Below are 14,982 nucleotides of genomic sequence, written 5' to 3'. Positions count from 1 at the left end.
GCCGGAGTTTGGAACATACCTGTACATCTACCAAGAAGATCTAAACCAAAATATCAATTTCTTAATTGAAGGCAGGGTGAGACGTAGTTGCTTTATGCAAATCTCTTTACTCTGTGCTGTGGGTTGGCAGCACGACTAGCATCAATTCCCACATTGCTCAAATTATCCAAACTCAGTGGTTTGTCCTTGCCCCATCTTGAAATAAGCTTTTACAGAGGGCCAGCTAAATTTCTTTAAAAGCACACCTTTAATTATACAGCTGCATACATACAAAGTCTGTGAGCCACTTTAAGGTTGGGTTTAACTGGGTAACCCGTGTTCAGCCTTCTGAGCACAGGCAACAGACTATAAGTACTGCCTTTGGATACTGTCAAATGCTGCCAATGAGCTGTGTGATAGTAACTTGTTTTTCCTGAAGACTGCCTAAACTGATTCAAGGCAGGAATTAGCCACTCATAGGATAAACTATTATTAAGAATCAAAATATTAAGACTCCTGTACAATCAAGAGCTGGATGCAGCAACGAGCTCCATGCAAATGTGCCTCAGTGGAATGGAGTCAGATGCATGGCCAGAAGCATGGATTGCTTACTGGGTGGAAATCTAGTAAGAGGAGCACTTGTTAAATATATGGCAGATCAACCAGAAAAAAGCTGTGGAGAAACATTGCTTAGGAAAAACTTGAAGATTGGGCCACTAGCCTTCAAAGAATTGTAACAGCAGCAAAACAAACAAAAAACCCCCAGAAAAACCACAAAATCACTTTCTATTTTTGTTTAAAAGAAGAAAAATATAGATATATTTTACCTTGGTGATGCAGTAAATAGCAACACTCGATGTGCATAAAATGGTCTTCCTTCCACCAGAAATGTAACATCTGACATCTCTTTATTGTTAAGAAAATGGGGATCTAGAATCACAAAGACCAGGAAACAAAAAAGCCAGTAACTGAATATTTTTCTCTTTTGACAGAAGAAGACAATAGAATAGAAGGATATTATTTTTAATGAGTAAAGCCCATAAAGCTATTTTGGACACCCTGAGACAGAAGCCCCTCAGACAACCACATGGAGTTCAAACAAAGGGAATTCAAAGCTTTGAAGTCCGTGGTGACCTTTGCTGAGATGATAGCCAGCCCTCCACGCTGTGTGAAGCTGGCACAGCCTCCCAGCTCTGCTACCCAATGCAAACTGCAGCTGAACAGATGCTGGAGGGCCCTGTGCTCATTTATATCCTATTACACCCCTCTCCCTGTGCAAGAAGGAAGGAGAAGAGGGTCCTGGAAAATTGCTTGGGTCTTATCTCAGTCCCATTTAACCACCCTGGGCTCTGTTGGCCTGGCTGGGAGGGCTGTGCTGCTGCAGTATCACCTGCAGCCAGACACAGCAGCCTGTGATCCGGACAGATGCTTGGCTCCAGGCCCAAGGCTTGGATCCCAGCCTAATTAGCAACACAGACAAATCCTTGCAGATTTACAGTCCCACTTCAACACACCTGATGACCCTCCTGATTTCAGCGGGAGTTTCAGGTCAGGCTAAGTTTGGGGCCCCTTCCTTTTTCTAGTTCTGCCTTTCAAATTCAGGTTTTTCTCTGACTTTTGGACCCCTCAAGCACCTGGCCAGTAACACAGGCTCCCACAGCTCTCCTTGGAGAACCAGTGAGTATCTTCAAGTCACACTTACCTAGGCGGGAGGTCTGCTTGCGCTTAATTTCAACCAGCTTTGGAATTGGGTAGGGTCCATAGCAATGAGTGAAAATAACAGAGAGCTGCTGGCTGATCACTTCATTCTAAGCAAAAGAAAACGAACACATGCCATGTAAGCTTAGTATGCAACATTAAATCAGTATGCAAAGGACATGTTAAGTTGTTCTCAAGAGCTGCCTGTTTTGAAGGTGAAAAATGTGATTGCTGAACCTTTATTAAACATCAGAGCTTGGGATTATCAGCATTTGTTAGAAACTGCAGATCTCATTTACTTGATTGCTATGTTTCCTGTAGGAATTATTTAAAAGAAAAAGTTTCTTCCTTGGATGAGAAATCTTGTTTTTCTAACAAACTCCACAGCTCCATGCCCTCTGCAAAAACAAAGTTCCTTTACAATAGTGATTTCATTTTATTTGCATACTTACTGTGCTGGAAAATGACTTTTTTTTTTGTTGCTCTTTAGAAGATGGTCACTGGTCACGTTTGAGAAAACCAGAGCTACAGAGAGATACAGCTGCACAGCCTGGACACATCTCTAAGTGCAACAGTCTCACAGACAGACCCTTCCCTTACAGAGTGACTGAAGCATCACAGCCTGCCACTCATTCAATCCCAAATGTTTCATTAACATGCTCTTACACCACTGGCACCGGCATAGGCACCACTGTCCTGAGGAAGCCACCAGACCTTCACCAAACTGGGTCTGCTCCCTGGCCTTACCCATTTCTGCCTAAACTCTGAGAGCAAGGCACCCACAGGAGGCTTTCGTAAGCACCTTGAGTATCTATACAACTAAGATACAAGGGTAGTGAAATGGATTTAATGCTTAAGTTCCAGATGAAAGCAGGATTTAAAGCTTTGGCAAATTTTATCCCACACTTTGCTGGTAATCAGAGCAAGTCTAGACAGGTTCAACGGTGCCACACTGTTAATTCATGATGACATCTTTTAACTACTTGGTTGGTGATTCCATTCCACACCATGAAACTGTGAAAAGGTGAATACTTAGATATGAGAGGATCAAAGGCCAAGGAAATAAGCAGGTGAGGGACAAAAAAAAAATCATAAAATAAAAATTTGAGGAGTACAGATGTTATACTAAAAATATTTCCAAGCTTTAGGAACGGAAATTGAAGCTTTCCTTGCTCTAAGCACATTTCATTGGTGCTCCTTAAATCCCACGAGGGACAAGGAGGAGTGGCAGAGACGCTGTAATGACTTCTTTAGTGAATCTAATCAAATAGGGTGGGAAAGGGTAGAGCTGTTCCCTCACAGGCACATGCTGATGTCAAAGGAAATTACACGCACTCACCCGCAGGCAGGAGTTGGCTCCTATTACTACGTCAGATGTAGCATTGAAAGAAATGCTAATCTAAGAGAAATACTGACACTAAGAGTCACCATTTAGCACGGCACAGAGACCAGCCCTCAGAGAGAGGCTCACTGCTGTGGCTCTGAGACACAGAGGATGTCTCACTCCAGGAGCATCTCACTGTTCAGCATCTTCCCGCTGGAGCTCTGCAAAGTGCTTCACAAAGGGAGTGAATCACAGGGTGAAGAGAAAAGGAAGATTTAAGGCCAGATTTAAAGAAGGAAGTGACTCAGCTGCCGGGAGAGCTGGGAGGGAAAGCTTTAGACAGACAGGGCAGAAAGAGCAATTTCTTCTCTGCTCGGAAGGGCTGTGCCGAAGCACCACGGCTGACTGAGTCAGCCAGGGAGGAGTGTGTCCCAGGGGACACTGATTACCAGCAGGGCAGCTCCTGGTTGGATCTGGCAGATGCTAAGAAGTCAGTACATACAAAGATGGGGACAATTCCATGGTTAGAGCAGACTGAAGCTTCCAGAGAGGAGAACTGGAAGAGTAATGGTCACCTTTCACCTGCAATGAATAAAAGCAGAGTAACTGCACTGAAGAGGAGAGCTCCTGTAAACTCCTCCTCGAATCTGCCAGGGGGCACTGGTCCTGTCTGTGTCACTGAGGTTTTAGTGGGTTCCATGAACTCATCAGTCCCAGCCACAGCTGTGCCTAGGCAATAGCTTTTTCAAAACACACACATACATCAATAAAGACAATGCATCTCCTCCTTCCAGGGTGCCTGTGGGAATGCGCTGCTGGAATATCTGGGTATTGACTTCTCAGTGCCTCATTAGGAGCTGGAGGCCTAACTCACCAGTCCAAACCACAGCACTGCACACCAGGACATCCAGGTGCACCGAGATCAGGGAAGAACAGGCCAAATCCAGTCAGGCAAGTGGGAGAAGAGGATCCCTGCTCATAACTCTAACCAATGTGATGAACAGTCACGCACGCAGACAATCCCATGGGAGCCTGCCTACACAGGTGAGATGCTGCCAGATCCCTGGGTCACCAATGGGGCACTAACCCTGTGGTGTGCAGATACAAGCCCATTAAAAAGCCACCTTGCCCACAAGCCTGTGAAAAAAGTGGTATAAACTAAGCTGTAATTAGCTCAAGATGTGATACGTTCACGAGAGATGCTTAAAAACCCCAAGACGTGGAACAGAGATGGGATAAAGATAAAAAGAGACCTTAGGATGGACACATCAAAGAACGCAGGGCCATCAGACAGACAGTGGCTTCAGACCTCCAATGCAGAACACTGACCTCATTTGGCAGAGAGGAGGTTTAAGACCTTTGGCTTCTGTCGATAACAGTAAATACATCTCATACCACCCAAAGGCCAAAAAATGTGCTCAGCAAGAAAGCTGAAGCATATGCTCATTTAGAGTCACTACTAAAAAGCAGCAGCAAGGGAAGGGAGTGGTAAACTATTACACTGTTGCTCCCCACACCCCCCAGCATGCAGCCAAACTCACTGGGCTGTGGCCCTGGTCTGCTCCCCACAGAGCCTCTGCTGGCTTTTACCAATAAACCAGACAGAAACAGGAGAGAGAAAAGGGATACTTTGTCTGCAACTGGATATATGGGGAAAAAATTGGTTTTTGAAGCTCAATCCTGTTCTTGGAGCAGGCTGAACCAGGCTGGCTGTGAAGTAACTGAGAACAACTGCCAAAGTCCATGACCTGGGACACCAGCATTGCTCTGGAAGAGAGGAGGATGTGTCCAGCCGATTCAACCTTCCCCTTTCGCACAGTGTTCACATTGACATGCTCAGAAGCTCCCATTTAAGCACCAAGACAGATAATTCTTCCCTGTTTATCCTATCATCCCATCAACCTAACTGTGAAAGCCCAGCTGTACGAGCTCCTTGCAGCAGTTGTGGGCGGCGATATTAACACTGAAGGAGCAAACCAGAGTTTGTTTTCTTGCTACACTTTTATGTTGGAAAACATTGTGCCAGGATGTGTGAGGCTGACAGCTGGAGCGAGGCCAGCTTCCTCTTAGACATGGGCGTTCATCGCAGTCAAAGGGAGCCGATCTGCATCTTCTTCTGTGGGAGGGGGAAGAAAGCTTGGCATAGGATATAATAAAAATATTTACCTAGCCATGGGGTAGTTTACAGATAGGCAAGAGGGAACAGGGAACAACAGTGAGTCTTCTGAGGGAGATGGTGCTTCCAGCAGAGAGCTCGTTGGTGAGCAAGCAACTTTGCTTTGTAGATACAAGCAGTCTCCTGACTTAAAAGCATTCTTCAGCACAGATCTAAAGGAATTCCCCACTCCTGGTGAATGCACTTGAACTGTGAGGGGAATTCATAAATTCTTTTGAAGCAAAGCTTAAGGCTTTCAAGTTGTTGGACCAGAGATGACTAGTCGACTGATCTGAAAAGAGGTGAAGACCTGGGTGGGGAGTTCAGGGATATTTTTTCCTGAATGTCCATCTGATGAAGGTCTATGGTAGGATTCAGGAAAGTCTCCTCTAGACTTCGGCACACACCCTGGGAGAGCTAGCTCCATTCCAGCTTACCCAGTTCAATCCAGCCTAGCTATTCTGGGATGAGGTCCTACAAGATATTGGGCACAGCTGGGAAATACACAGCGAGTTTTCTCTAGTATTTTTGCAAGATATGTGTCTACGCTCCAAACTCTCCAGGGTAAAACACGTGTCAGAGACTGCTCAAATCCCAGTGCTTAGTTCTCCTTACCAGCTGATGGACCCCCTACCACCTCCACATGGCTGTCCTCTACAGCAGTAACAAGTTAGGCTGCTTTTCTTTACCTCTTATATCCCAAGCAGTACTTTGGGTTTTCCTTCTACTGATGTTACCCTCGCCAGCTCAGCTCCATTAATGCCATTTTAACCTACGTCTCCCAGGCCCTCAAATTTGACTACCACAAAGCCCCAAAACCAAAATCTCACCACGTTAAGGCAGAAAAGTAGCACACTTGTTCTTCTGAGCCCAGCATCTGCCTGTTAATACACATCTTCCCAGCAGGCTGAGAAATAACATTGCTCAGGGACAGGGCCACTAGCAAAGGTATCTTTTCTCTCCCCGGTCCTGAGGATGCTGGGGGATGCAGTTCTCTGCTAAATGCAGAGTGGCAGAAGTGCTGTTTCTAGTCACCCATCTGACACGCGTTCCCCAGCAGCTGTTCCAGCAGTGGCAGAGTCTCAGGATACCCTGAGCTCATTGAAGACTCATCCATGACAGGCTGAGATACCCTTGAATTAGTCCCCTATTTATGCTCCCCTTTCACAGAAGGAGGTGATTAAGGGTGAAGCAACAGAGAGGGCTTTTCACGGACCCCCAGCCCTGAACACTCAAACTCTGAGCCCTTCTTTTTCTGTCTCAGAACCTATTCCATCCTTGCCTAGGTGTCCTCTTGCATAATTCACTTTTGCCAACCGCCTCGAAACTGATTAAATGCCACTTTAGAGGGTCATTGTCATTCCTAGATGGTTAAGTAGCATACACATAATTAACATTAGTCAACAGTCGGAAAGGTAGGGAAGCCCCAGAGATTGGAGGAACAGTTAGCGGCAGCGAACTGCGTAACAAAATGGGTTTTGTTAGTGCTGGGCTCAAGCCCTTCCACCGCAAACACAAACGGAAAAGAATTAATCACAGGTAAGGCACAAATGGACCCTTCCGTTAGATTCTGGGAAAGCTGCCAAGCCTCCCTTTCAAAAGGCTCTTTATATCATAGCTGTACATTGTATGTAAAAAGCTCAGATTCCCGGGCACAGTCTAATCTCTGGCTGAGAGCCCCAGAAAAGGGCAGGTGTCGCATCCACAGCAATTTTTTATTGTAAATGAAGAAACGGCTCCTGCCTTTGGCAGGGAAACATTTTAGAAGGTAGGAGAGGATAGGAAAAAAATCACGCCTGAGTTAGTATGAAGATGAATCTGTGTTATGAAATCCAAAGATGGGGTTAACACTCTGTTATTAACATGCCACTCAGTACCTGGCGTTCGCACCTCACGCGGGGAATGCACGACGTACATGTGTGGATAACTTGCATCCTGGTTACTCTGAACTGTTTAGACACAGAAGTACTACAAATGACAACAGGCAACGTTACAGATCACTGCAATTACTTGAGAACAGTGAAACTTGCCTTACAAAATCACTCCAAGTCCCAACCAAAAGATCAATCACCAAGTGCTGGCTGGGCACTAGCTGACACACAAAAGGGCATTAGCCACTCCATGGAACCCATAAGCCGGCCCTTTAGCATCCTGGGACGTCTTCAGGGTTATTTTTAGTGCAGGTTTTGGTGTGTCTGTCTCCTCTGTGGAAAGTCCACATTTTTCTTCAGCTGAAGTATTTCGGTCATCAGTCAAAATATTCCATTTTCAGGTGTTAATTTTCAAAAAAAGGTAAAATATTATGTGGGAAACAAATACCCTAATGAAACCTGTCATTACCATAAACTCTGAATTTTCTGTTGAAAAGCAGTTTATCAAGGAATTAAAATTTTGCACAGCAAAGAGGAGTCTTTCCTGATCATCTCCAGGCAAGAGAAGCATGCACAGCACTCTCCCAAGGGAGGGCTTTCCCCGAGAGATGATTATGACACAGTGCCTGCCCCAGTGCTGTGTGGGGTTCACCTCTCCTCTCTAACCTTAGCCTTTGATGCAGAACAGGGCAGTCTGCCTTCATGCAACAAGACACAGCTTCACTCGAGCCCATCTTAAACATTCATTTCAGCCCATCAGGAAGCAACGGAAGAAAAGGGGAATTTTCTAGCTCCTTCATCTTCCAGTGCCACTTTCTAGGTCACACGCAGACCTCGGGGGAACACTGATGTTTGCTGACCCTCATGCCCAGACTTTGTAGAACAGACACATGAACATGAGCTCAGTCTGTTGACATTCTCTGAGGAGACTCTTCCAACATTTGTTTTAGAGGAATCGAATCCAGAAAAACCACAGCAATAGAAAGACAGAATGCTCATCTCAAACTTCAGCTTCTGAACATCTTCCTGCAACACAACCGGCAGGTGTTTCAGTCTTTCCTGCTGCTTTCTGTCTGCTGGAGACAGAAACAGTAGTTACTGCATTTGTGAGAGAGGCTAGATGGTGCTATTTCTGAAAAGATATATTAAAAAAACACCCCAAAACTTTACTTTCTAAGAGATTTTGGATTCCAAGTGGCTAAGTTACTACTGAAAGAGTACTTTAGCTTTTAAAGTATATATATAGGCTAGGTTTCTCAAGATACCCACATGCCTGAATCCTTTAGGAATTTTAAAACTGGTTATTGTTCTGAATTGTTATTTGTTCTCAGTAACTGTCAACACCAGCCTGATGGCTGTTATTCAAACAGCCTGTGAACTCCTGCATGTTTCTTCAGCTGCCTATAGGTGCGTTTGTAGAGGTTGGAAAACTCTGCAGGAATTTTAAATTCTGAGGAAACATCTTTGCAAAGTAGTTTCCTGCACCCTTCAACAAGCCTGGCTGCACAGCGTGATCAACACCTCACTAATGGGCTAAATTTTGAAATAAACGATCTCGGCACTGACAGAAACAGACAGGAAGGATGAAGAGAAAGCTGCAGAATGTAACAAAGGTATGGCAATGAAGGATCACTCCTATGACTTCTGAAGCTGATTCTGAATCAGACAATACACTAGCAGGAATACTCGTAGTCCTAAGCCAAGTTTTTCTGATGTGAAGTACCTTTAGGAGCTTTGGACAGTGCTTCAGCACATGTGCTCAATGCACACGTGGACTCACACATGCACCTCAGCGATGCATGCCAACAAAGGATCCAGAGAAATGGCAAACAGCCCCTTCCCTATGGGGCAAAGGGAAAAAGCTGTAAGAGAGATTATTTGGAATTAAAAATTCCATATTTTCTCAAAAATATAGGCCAAGGACAATCTGATGTAAATTACTGTAGGGAGGAAAAGCAGAGGATGAAACTGGCTCATATCTCATACAACTGGCAATGGTGCTGGCTCATCCACATGGATGGAGCTGGGTGATTTGAATGACAATTCAAACTTAGGCAGAGCTCTGGAGTGGAAACCTAAAACCAAACTCCTCCAAAGGCAAGATATGTTTAACTTCCAAGGTTGTGGTTTTGAGTCTTTCTTTTGAGGTTGTGGAAATGTCAAGATCAAACTGAACAGCTCCAGGATTTTCGTATACAGAGGACAAAGAAACATCCCTGCACGTTCAGCACATTATCCTCAAGAGAATATTCCGGCAAAACCAGAAGAGCTGACCTGTGAGCCTCACCTCAAGCACTTGTACAAGCCCATAGATTTGGGTGCAGCCTCCACACAGCTCTTTCTAAAGCCTCTATTGGGGGGGGGACACTCCTCAAGCATTTCCACTCCTCGGGAAAATATGGTCCTCTGATGTGGGGCAGGAGGGCAATCCAGTTCAGAGCCAAGCTCAGGCAATGCAATCATCAACCTCAGCTGGAGGCAAAGGAGAGCTTTGAGTAAGGAGTTTGGGGGAGGTTTCCCAGACCATGAAGAGCACAACACAGATACCAACAGGCAGGAATTCAGCTGCATCTTCCTATCCTTCTTCTGTAACAAGACCTCCAGTGTCACCTTAGCTCTGAGGGATTTGACTCTGCGCTACAGCGCAACTATAGTTTAGCTCAAGGCTACTTGATCCCAGAAGTGTCTCTCTGGCTTCTGCCTCACACAGCCCTCTCCAAACCACTTCTAGCAGGTTATGTTTGTGTCCTTGTCTGCCAAACAGATTCAATCCATCCCTAAATGGCAGCACATTTCCTTCCCATCTGGTGTCCCAAAACTATCACTGTGTCACTGACATTTTTAGTGTCAGAGTTTTCCTGATTTAAGTTTTGCTTGCTCTTAGGAAAGTGCCTTAAACCAAGCTCTCCATGTCTTCTCCACAGATGCTGCTTTCTCCAGAGTACCCTGTTTCTGGTCTCTGGTTTGGTAATGACCCAAGTTACTGCATGACAGCAGGAACTGCAGAGGGAGCGATTGCAGAGCGATTCTGTGGCTGTTCTCACAGCTCTGCCTCGCCAGCATGGAAATACTGCCACTTCTCCACTCCCCATGCAATTCTCAATGATGCAGCCAATAAAGACATTTAAAGGGACGAAAGGAAATGATAAGAGCTCCATCCCACTGAAAGCCACCAGGAACTGGCTATCAAACCTTTGTGCTTTTGGAAGACTTCCTCCAGGGCTTTAGTGCAGCAGCAATGTGCAACTCATACACTATTCTTCCCCACTTAGTTTGCACCTTGATAAAAGGCAATAAAACTAAGGACTTCAACTCAGCCAGTTTTGCCTGATTTGCCAATTTGTATTGCCGTTCTGTGTTACAGCATCAGGACTTCTGCAAATTTTATTTTTATTTCTATTGCCAGCATCCTGGCATGTAGATGGGAATGGAATGCCACCCTGCCACCCTACAGGACACCAGCATCAGTGCTGGCTCGTGGCAGAGCTCCCACATAAACCCTCACATCTGTATCCTCTAGAAACAGGCATTTATAAGACAAAAGGGATTCCTCATATCTGACAGTGTTCTTGTAGGTATTGCTTTCTTTTTCTTTAATGTTTTTATATCTATAGTATTTGGCCTTTTTTGCATGGCCTGAGAACCTGTAAGAACATTTTGTGCAACAGTGCAAAGTAGAAGTGTGGGCAGAAGGCTTGCTTCCTACCCTGAGACCTGCCCTATGTTTCCATGCAATTTTGGGGGAGTTTCTCTGGCCAAATTACTCAAAACTATAAACTGCTGTCTGCCTTATCCAGGTCATCACAGCTTCTGAGGCTGGAACTGTCACTCTATGAGGCACTGAAAATCTATCTGTTTAATTACCTCAGTTTCCCTGTTGGTAAAGGGAGGATAAGATCTTCCATGTCTCAACTCATTAATATTAGTAAATTGTTCTGAGATTATGGGATATCTGGAACTATTTATAGGAACGCAAAATGCCATTTCTATTAGGTGCAAGTTGCCACGCAATTAAAATATACCGAGCATCACAATATGTAGCAAATGGGACATCTTGTTTTACATCAGCCAAGAACTGCTAAGTGGCTCTCTGCTTCCTAGTTGCTTATTTTATACTTTTTGTCCTGAAAAACTCATTAAGGAAATGTACTGGGCCAGACTGTGATGTTTAGCAAGAGTCATAATCTCTCTCAAAGTTTCCAGCCCACAGGGAAAAGGATGTCCATGTGGGCAAATCAAGCTACTCTCTCCACAGCTCTACAAAATGCAGAGCTTTACAGTTTGCTGTCGAAAGAGAGGGATGTGAACCACAGTTATGGCCCTTCTGCACCTCTTAGAGGAGGTTTCCATTCTGTGGGTATACATAAAGAACAATCTCTGCTCTCAGCCCTTCCAGAGAAGGGGAACAAAAGATCCTTTAAATCTCAGCTTTTCTCAGCTGCCCTTCTATGGAGTGACCAGGGAGAACTTTTACTGTCTCATTCTCCTACAAATGAATTTATTTAGATTCCTTCCAAAAGGTTGCATACAGTCTTTCCTCGTTTCTGTCTGGGAGAGCTTTGTGAGAGGCCGTTTGGACAAGACTGCTGCAATAATTCATAACATTTGCAGACAATTTGTAAACCCTTACAGTGTCCCAGAATGATTAATTATTTTTTCTGAGACTATGAAACACTGTATGAGTGTGTGTTTGTGAACATGCATGAAGACAGGCAGTTCCCCCAGGCCCAGAGGCAGGAATAAAGATCAGCACAGACTTCTTCTTTGTCATGTAGGGCTTTTTGTGATACTTCAGTTGTTTCGCCCCTCCGTATTTTAGGTTTTAAGTGAACCCATAGCAGAAGGTAGCAGTCTTATTTCTTTCCAGGTCTCCTACAATAGACTCTGGAAGATCTAGTCTGATATGTACCAAAGGTATAATCCCATGTAAATAATTTATTCTAATGATGATCGCTGGCCTTGGCTTCAGCCGCCCAAGAGAAAAGCAAATAAAATCACCCCTCATCCTAGATTACATGGCCTAAACTTAATCTCTGTGAAGTTTTCAATATGATTAGTTTTATATCAACTTTCAAACCAAACAGTATCTTGCTGGTAGTTTTTGGATGAACATACATTAACCCGAGTGAGCTCAGAACAAGAAATCTACAAATCCTAGGATTTGGAATGATTTCCTAAAACCTATCTCAAACATCCTGCATAAATACCCATACAATACAAACTAATTGCAAAGGCAAAGCTTGTGGGAGCAAAAGTCAGAACAATGCGGACAAATATTTGCAATTTGCTCAGGACTCTAGTCCAAGCCCTCTTTTGCAGCAAGATACAAGAAATACATCTGTGTAGGCCATCACTAGCTATACCAAGTCTGGAACCTTTCAGTATTGCATGCCTATATCAGAACCTCCCCCCTTTTCCACATTATTTAGGGTATTGCTTCAGATGCTAAAAATTATTTGCTCTTTACTGTTACACTTAGAGTTGGGTGAGAAATGTTACTTATTTTTCAGTTAAGAAGACCATACCAACATGTATTGTAGTGCATTAGGAAAAAGGAGAGCAATCAAATAATTTTGATGCTTTTCATCACTAAAATGATTTTCTGGGACCAGTAAAGTTGACATGGCATTCTTTGGGAGTGACTGACTGTCAGGGGGACCAGTAGAGTAGAGACTATTGGTTATAAAAAGCTTTAAATTCTTCACTAGGTAAGACATTTTCCTCTCCTTGCCAGCCCCATGATCATCCCTTTTGCCATTATATTTACAAACCCAACAGTACCTCCCTCAAATGGTTTTGTTAGTCTGATTTGTCTGGCTAAGAAAATGTCAGCTGAAAAAATAAATCTGAGGAGACGGCAAGAACAAACACTCACAACAGAAGATTTAAGAAAATTATCTTGTTCTGTGCTTGTAGAAACCAGCCTCCCCACAAGTTTATGAGTCCAAATCCCACATGAAGGGAGGAGAAAGTCATGTGAGAGGTTAAAGAAATCCGAAGTAAACATGAATACTAGCTTTGTTGTATGGTCCTGTAAAACAAGCTGGATAAAGTCACTCTTTGGGTTGGTTTAGTTATCAACATCTCTTGCCATACTGCAGTGACCCTTTTGACTTTAATTTCACCACTATGCAACGGCTTCTGTTGTCTCTCCAGCTTATTGCTAACATCAGTATTAAGCTGTTCTAGCAGGAGAAGTGATTAGCTTGTGTGTTTATAACCCATGCTTCCACAGTGAAAAAAACAGAGATACATAACAGAGATAATAATAATCGTGTGCAGTCTAAACAAGCTTTGGGAGAGCTGTGCAAAAATAATATTGCAAGCTTTTGTGTCTTACAGGATGGAAATAAGGCTGATTTCCTTTAAAACGCACAATTTATCCTACCTTGCTGGCCTTCAGTATCTCAAACATCAGAGGCAAGCCTTGTGTGATAAGCTCCTCCGTGTACTCTTCTTCCTGAATGGACTTGAATTCCTTTAGCAAGCACTGGATGAGGGGTCGTCTGTGTTGCTGGAAGGACGTGCGCAAAGACTCCAGCCACGTGTGGAGCGTCCAGGGAACACCTACGGACAGAGGACAGAGCTCATTCCCAGCTTCAGGAACGGACGTGCCCTTCTGCTTTTTTACCTTGACTCATGTTTAGATTTTATGCCAAAACTGACAAATAACACTAGAGATCAAATTCCTATTTATCCCTAATTAAGAAGGCTGGCAGTTATCAGTACATCCCAGACCTAACGCACAGAGGTTTTCCTCCAAACACTAAGAGAGGACTGTGGTCTCTCTGCTCATCTAGCCTCCAGCTTCTCTGCTGAGACTGCCAATTTGTGGTAATTGCTGTGGTGTTCTGTGTAGCAAAAGCCTTTTGGAAACTAGATTTACACTAGCTTATTTGTTTGAATGTGGCCCTGGAGAGCCATTAAACGGTAAAAAGCCCTGGTTTTGGTCACTACCCACCTGGATTCAAACTGGTGGTCTTCAGATTAAAACTTGCTTTAAGTGCTACCCCCTGTCCTCCCCTGATCCTTAGTATTTTCCCTAAACTGCATTGGGCGAGTTAAACAGATCAGCCTTTTTAAGTAGATTGTCATGGCAGAATCACTCTCCAGGAAGTTAAAGGGAACTGCTCCCATGCACTGAGCGAGAAAGCACATGGAGCTAATGTACCTCTGCAGGCATGAGGCTGGACGTGACCTAGTTTTCTGCTCTTGCAGAACGGAGTGGAAGGAAACACAGGCCTGGTGTTTGGCAATGAAAGGTTTTCCCTTCCATTTCAGAAAATGTTAAATGCCTGGAGACCACCCCCACCACTCTCTTGTTCATCTCCTGATCTTTGCCTGCTCAGCCCAACTGGCAAGGCCATGTCCCCAGGGCTGGAGCACTGCACCAGGCAGAGGCATGCCAGGCAGTTGGGTCTCTCTGAACACAAATAAATGGGATGGTAAATACACAGTCCAGATCCGTTTCCCTCTGCACTACCCAGCCACCCTCCCCACAGGCAGAAGTGACTTCCCAGCAGGCTGGTATGATCAAGCCCCTCACTGAGGGGCTGGCACACCACAGAGCCGGCACACCAAGGAGTCAGTTCCCTGCTCCTGCCTTTGGAGGCTCACAAGTCTTGGAAAATAGAAGTTGTTTTAATGGTGGACTGCTTTACAGCAGAATGCAAAAGAGGAGCTGTAGGAGGTGGCCCACGGCAGCTGAACACTGTCCCAGAGCCTTCCTGACGCTCTGCCATGCAGCAGTACAGAAGGCTGCCCGGGGAAACCACTGTGTCCTGCAGAAAAGAGCCAGTGACCCCTGAACAGGCTGTGCTGTAGAGCTGAAATGGGCTGGGAACCTGTCAGATCTCCCATCATCATCTGCTTCCAAAAGAGGTGAGGAAGATGTGACTGCGGTCGGTTTAAGCAACAGCCCATCAAGAGTGTTTCTTATAGTGGTCCCTCCACAG

General features: G+C 44.6%; 1 protein-coding gene across 5 annotated transcripts in view; it reads right to left on the bottom strand.

Moving 5' to 3' along the window:
* BTBD11 (BTB domain containing 11) overlaps positions 1-14,982 on the bottom strand; it is a 193,807-nt gene that overhangs the window by 30,082 nt on the left and 148,743 nt on the right. For all 5 annotated transcript variants that reach the window (XR_003529321.1, XM_027653526.1, XM_027653516.1 and 2 more), the window contains 3 exons: positions 13,416-13,594; positions 1,682-1,787; positions 807-909 (listed from right to left, as the gene is read on the bottom strand). Coding sequence is in view for 4 of the 5 variants with exons in the window: in XM_027653526.1 (XP_027509327.1) it covers positions 807-909; positions 1,682-1,787; positions 13,416-13,594 (388 nt within the window). In the remaining variant the exon portion in view is untranslated. The remainder of the gene's footprint in view (positions 1-806; positions 910-1,681; positions 1,788-13,415; positions 13,595-14,982) is intronic.

Source organism: Corapipo altera, unplaced genomic scaffold, assembly GCF_003945725.1.
Source record: "Corapipo altera isolate COAL_440 unplaced genomic scaffold, ASM394572v1 1, whole genome shotgun sequence".
NCBI classification, from domain to species: Eukaryota; Metazoa; Chordata; class Aves; order Passeriformes; family Pipridae; genus Corapipo; species Corapipo altera.
Note: the sequence above shows the minus strand (reverse complement) of the source record. Positions and strands in the feature narration are given on the sequence as shown.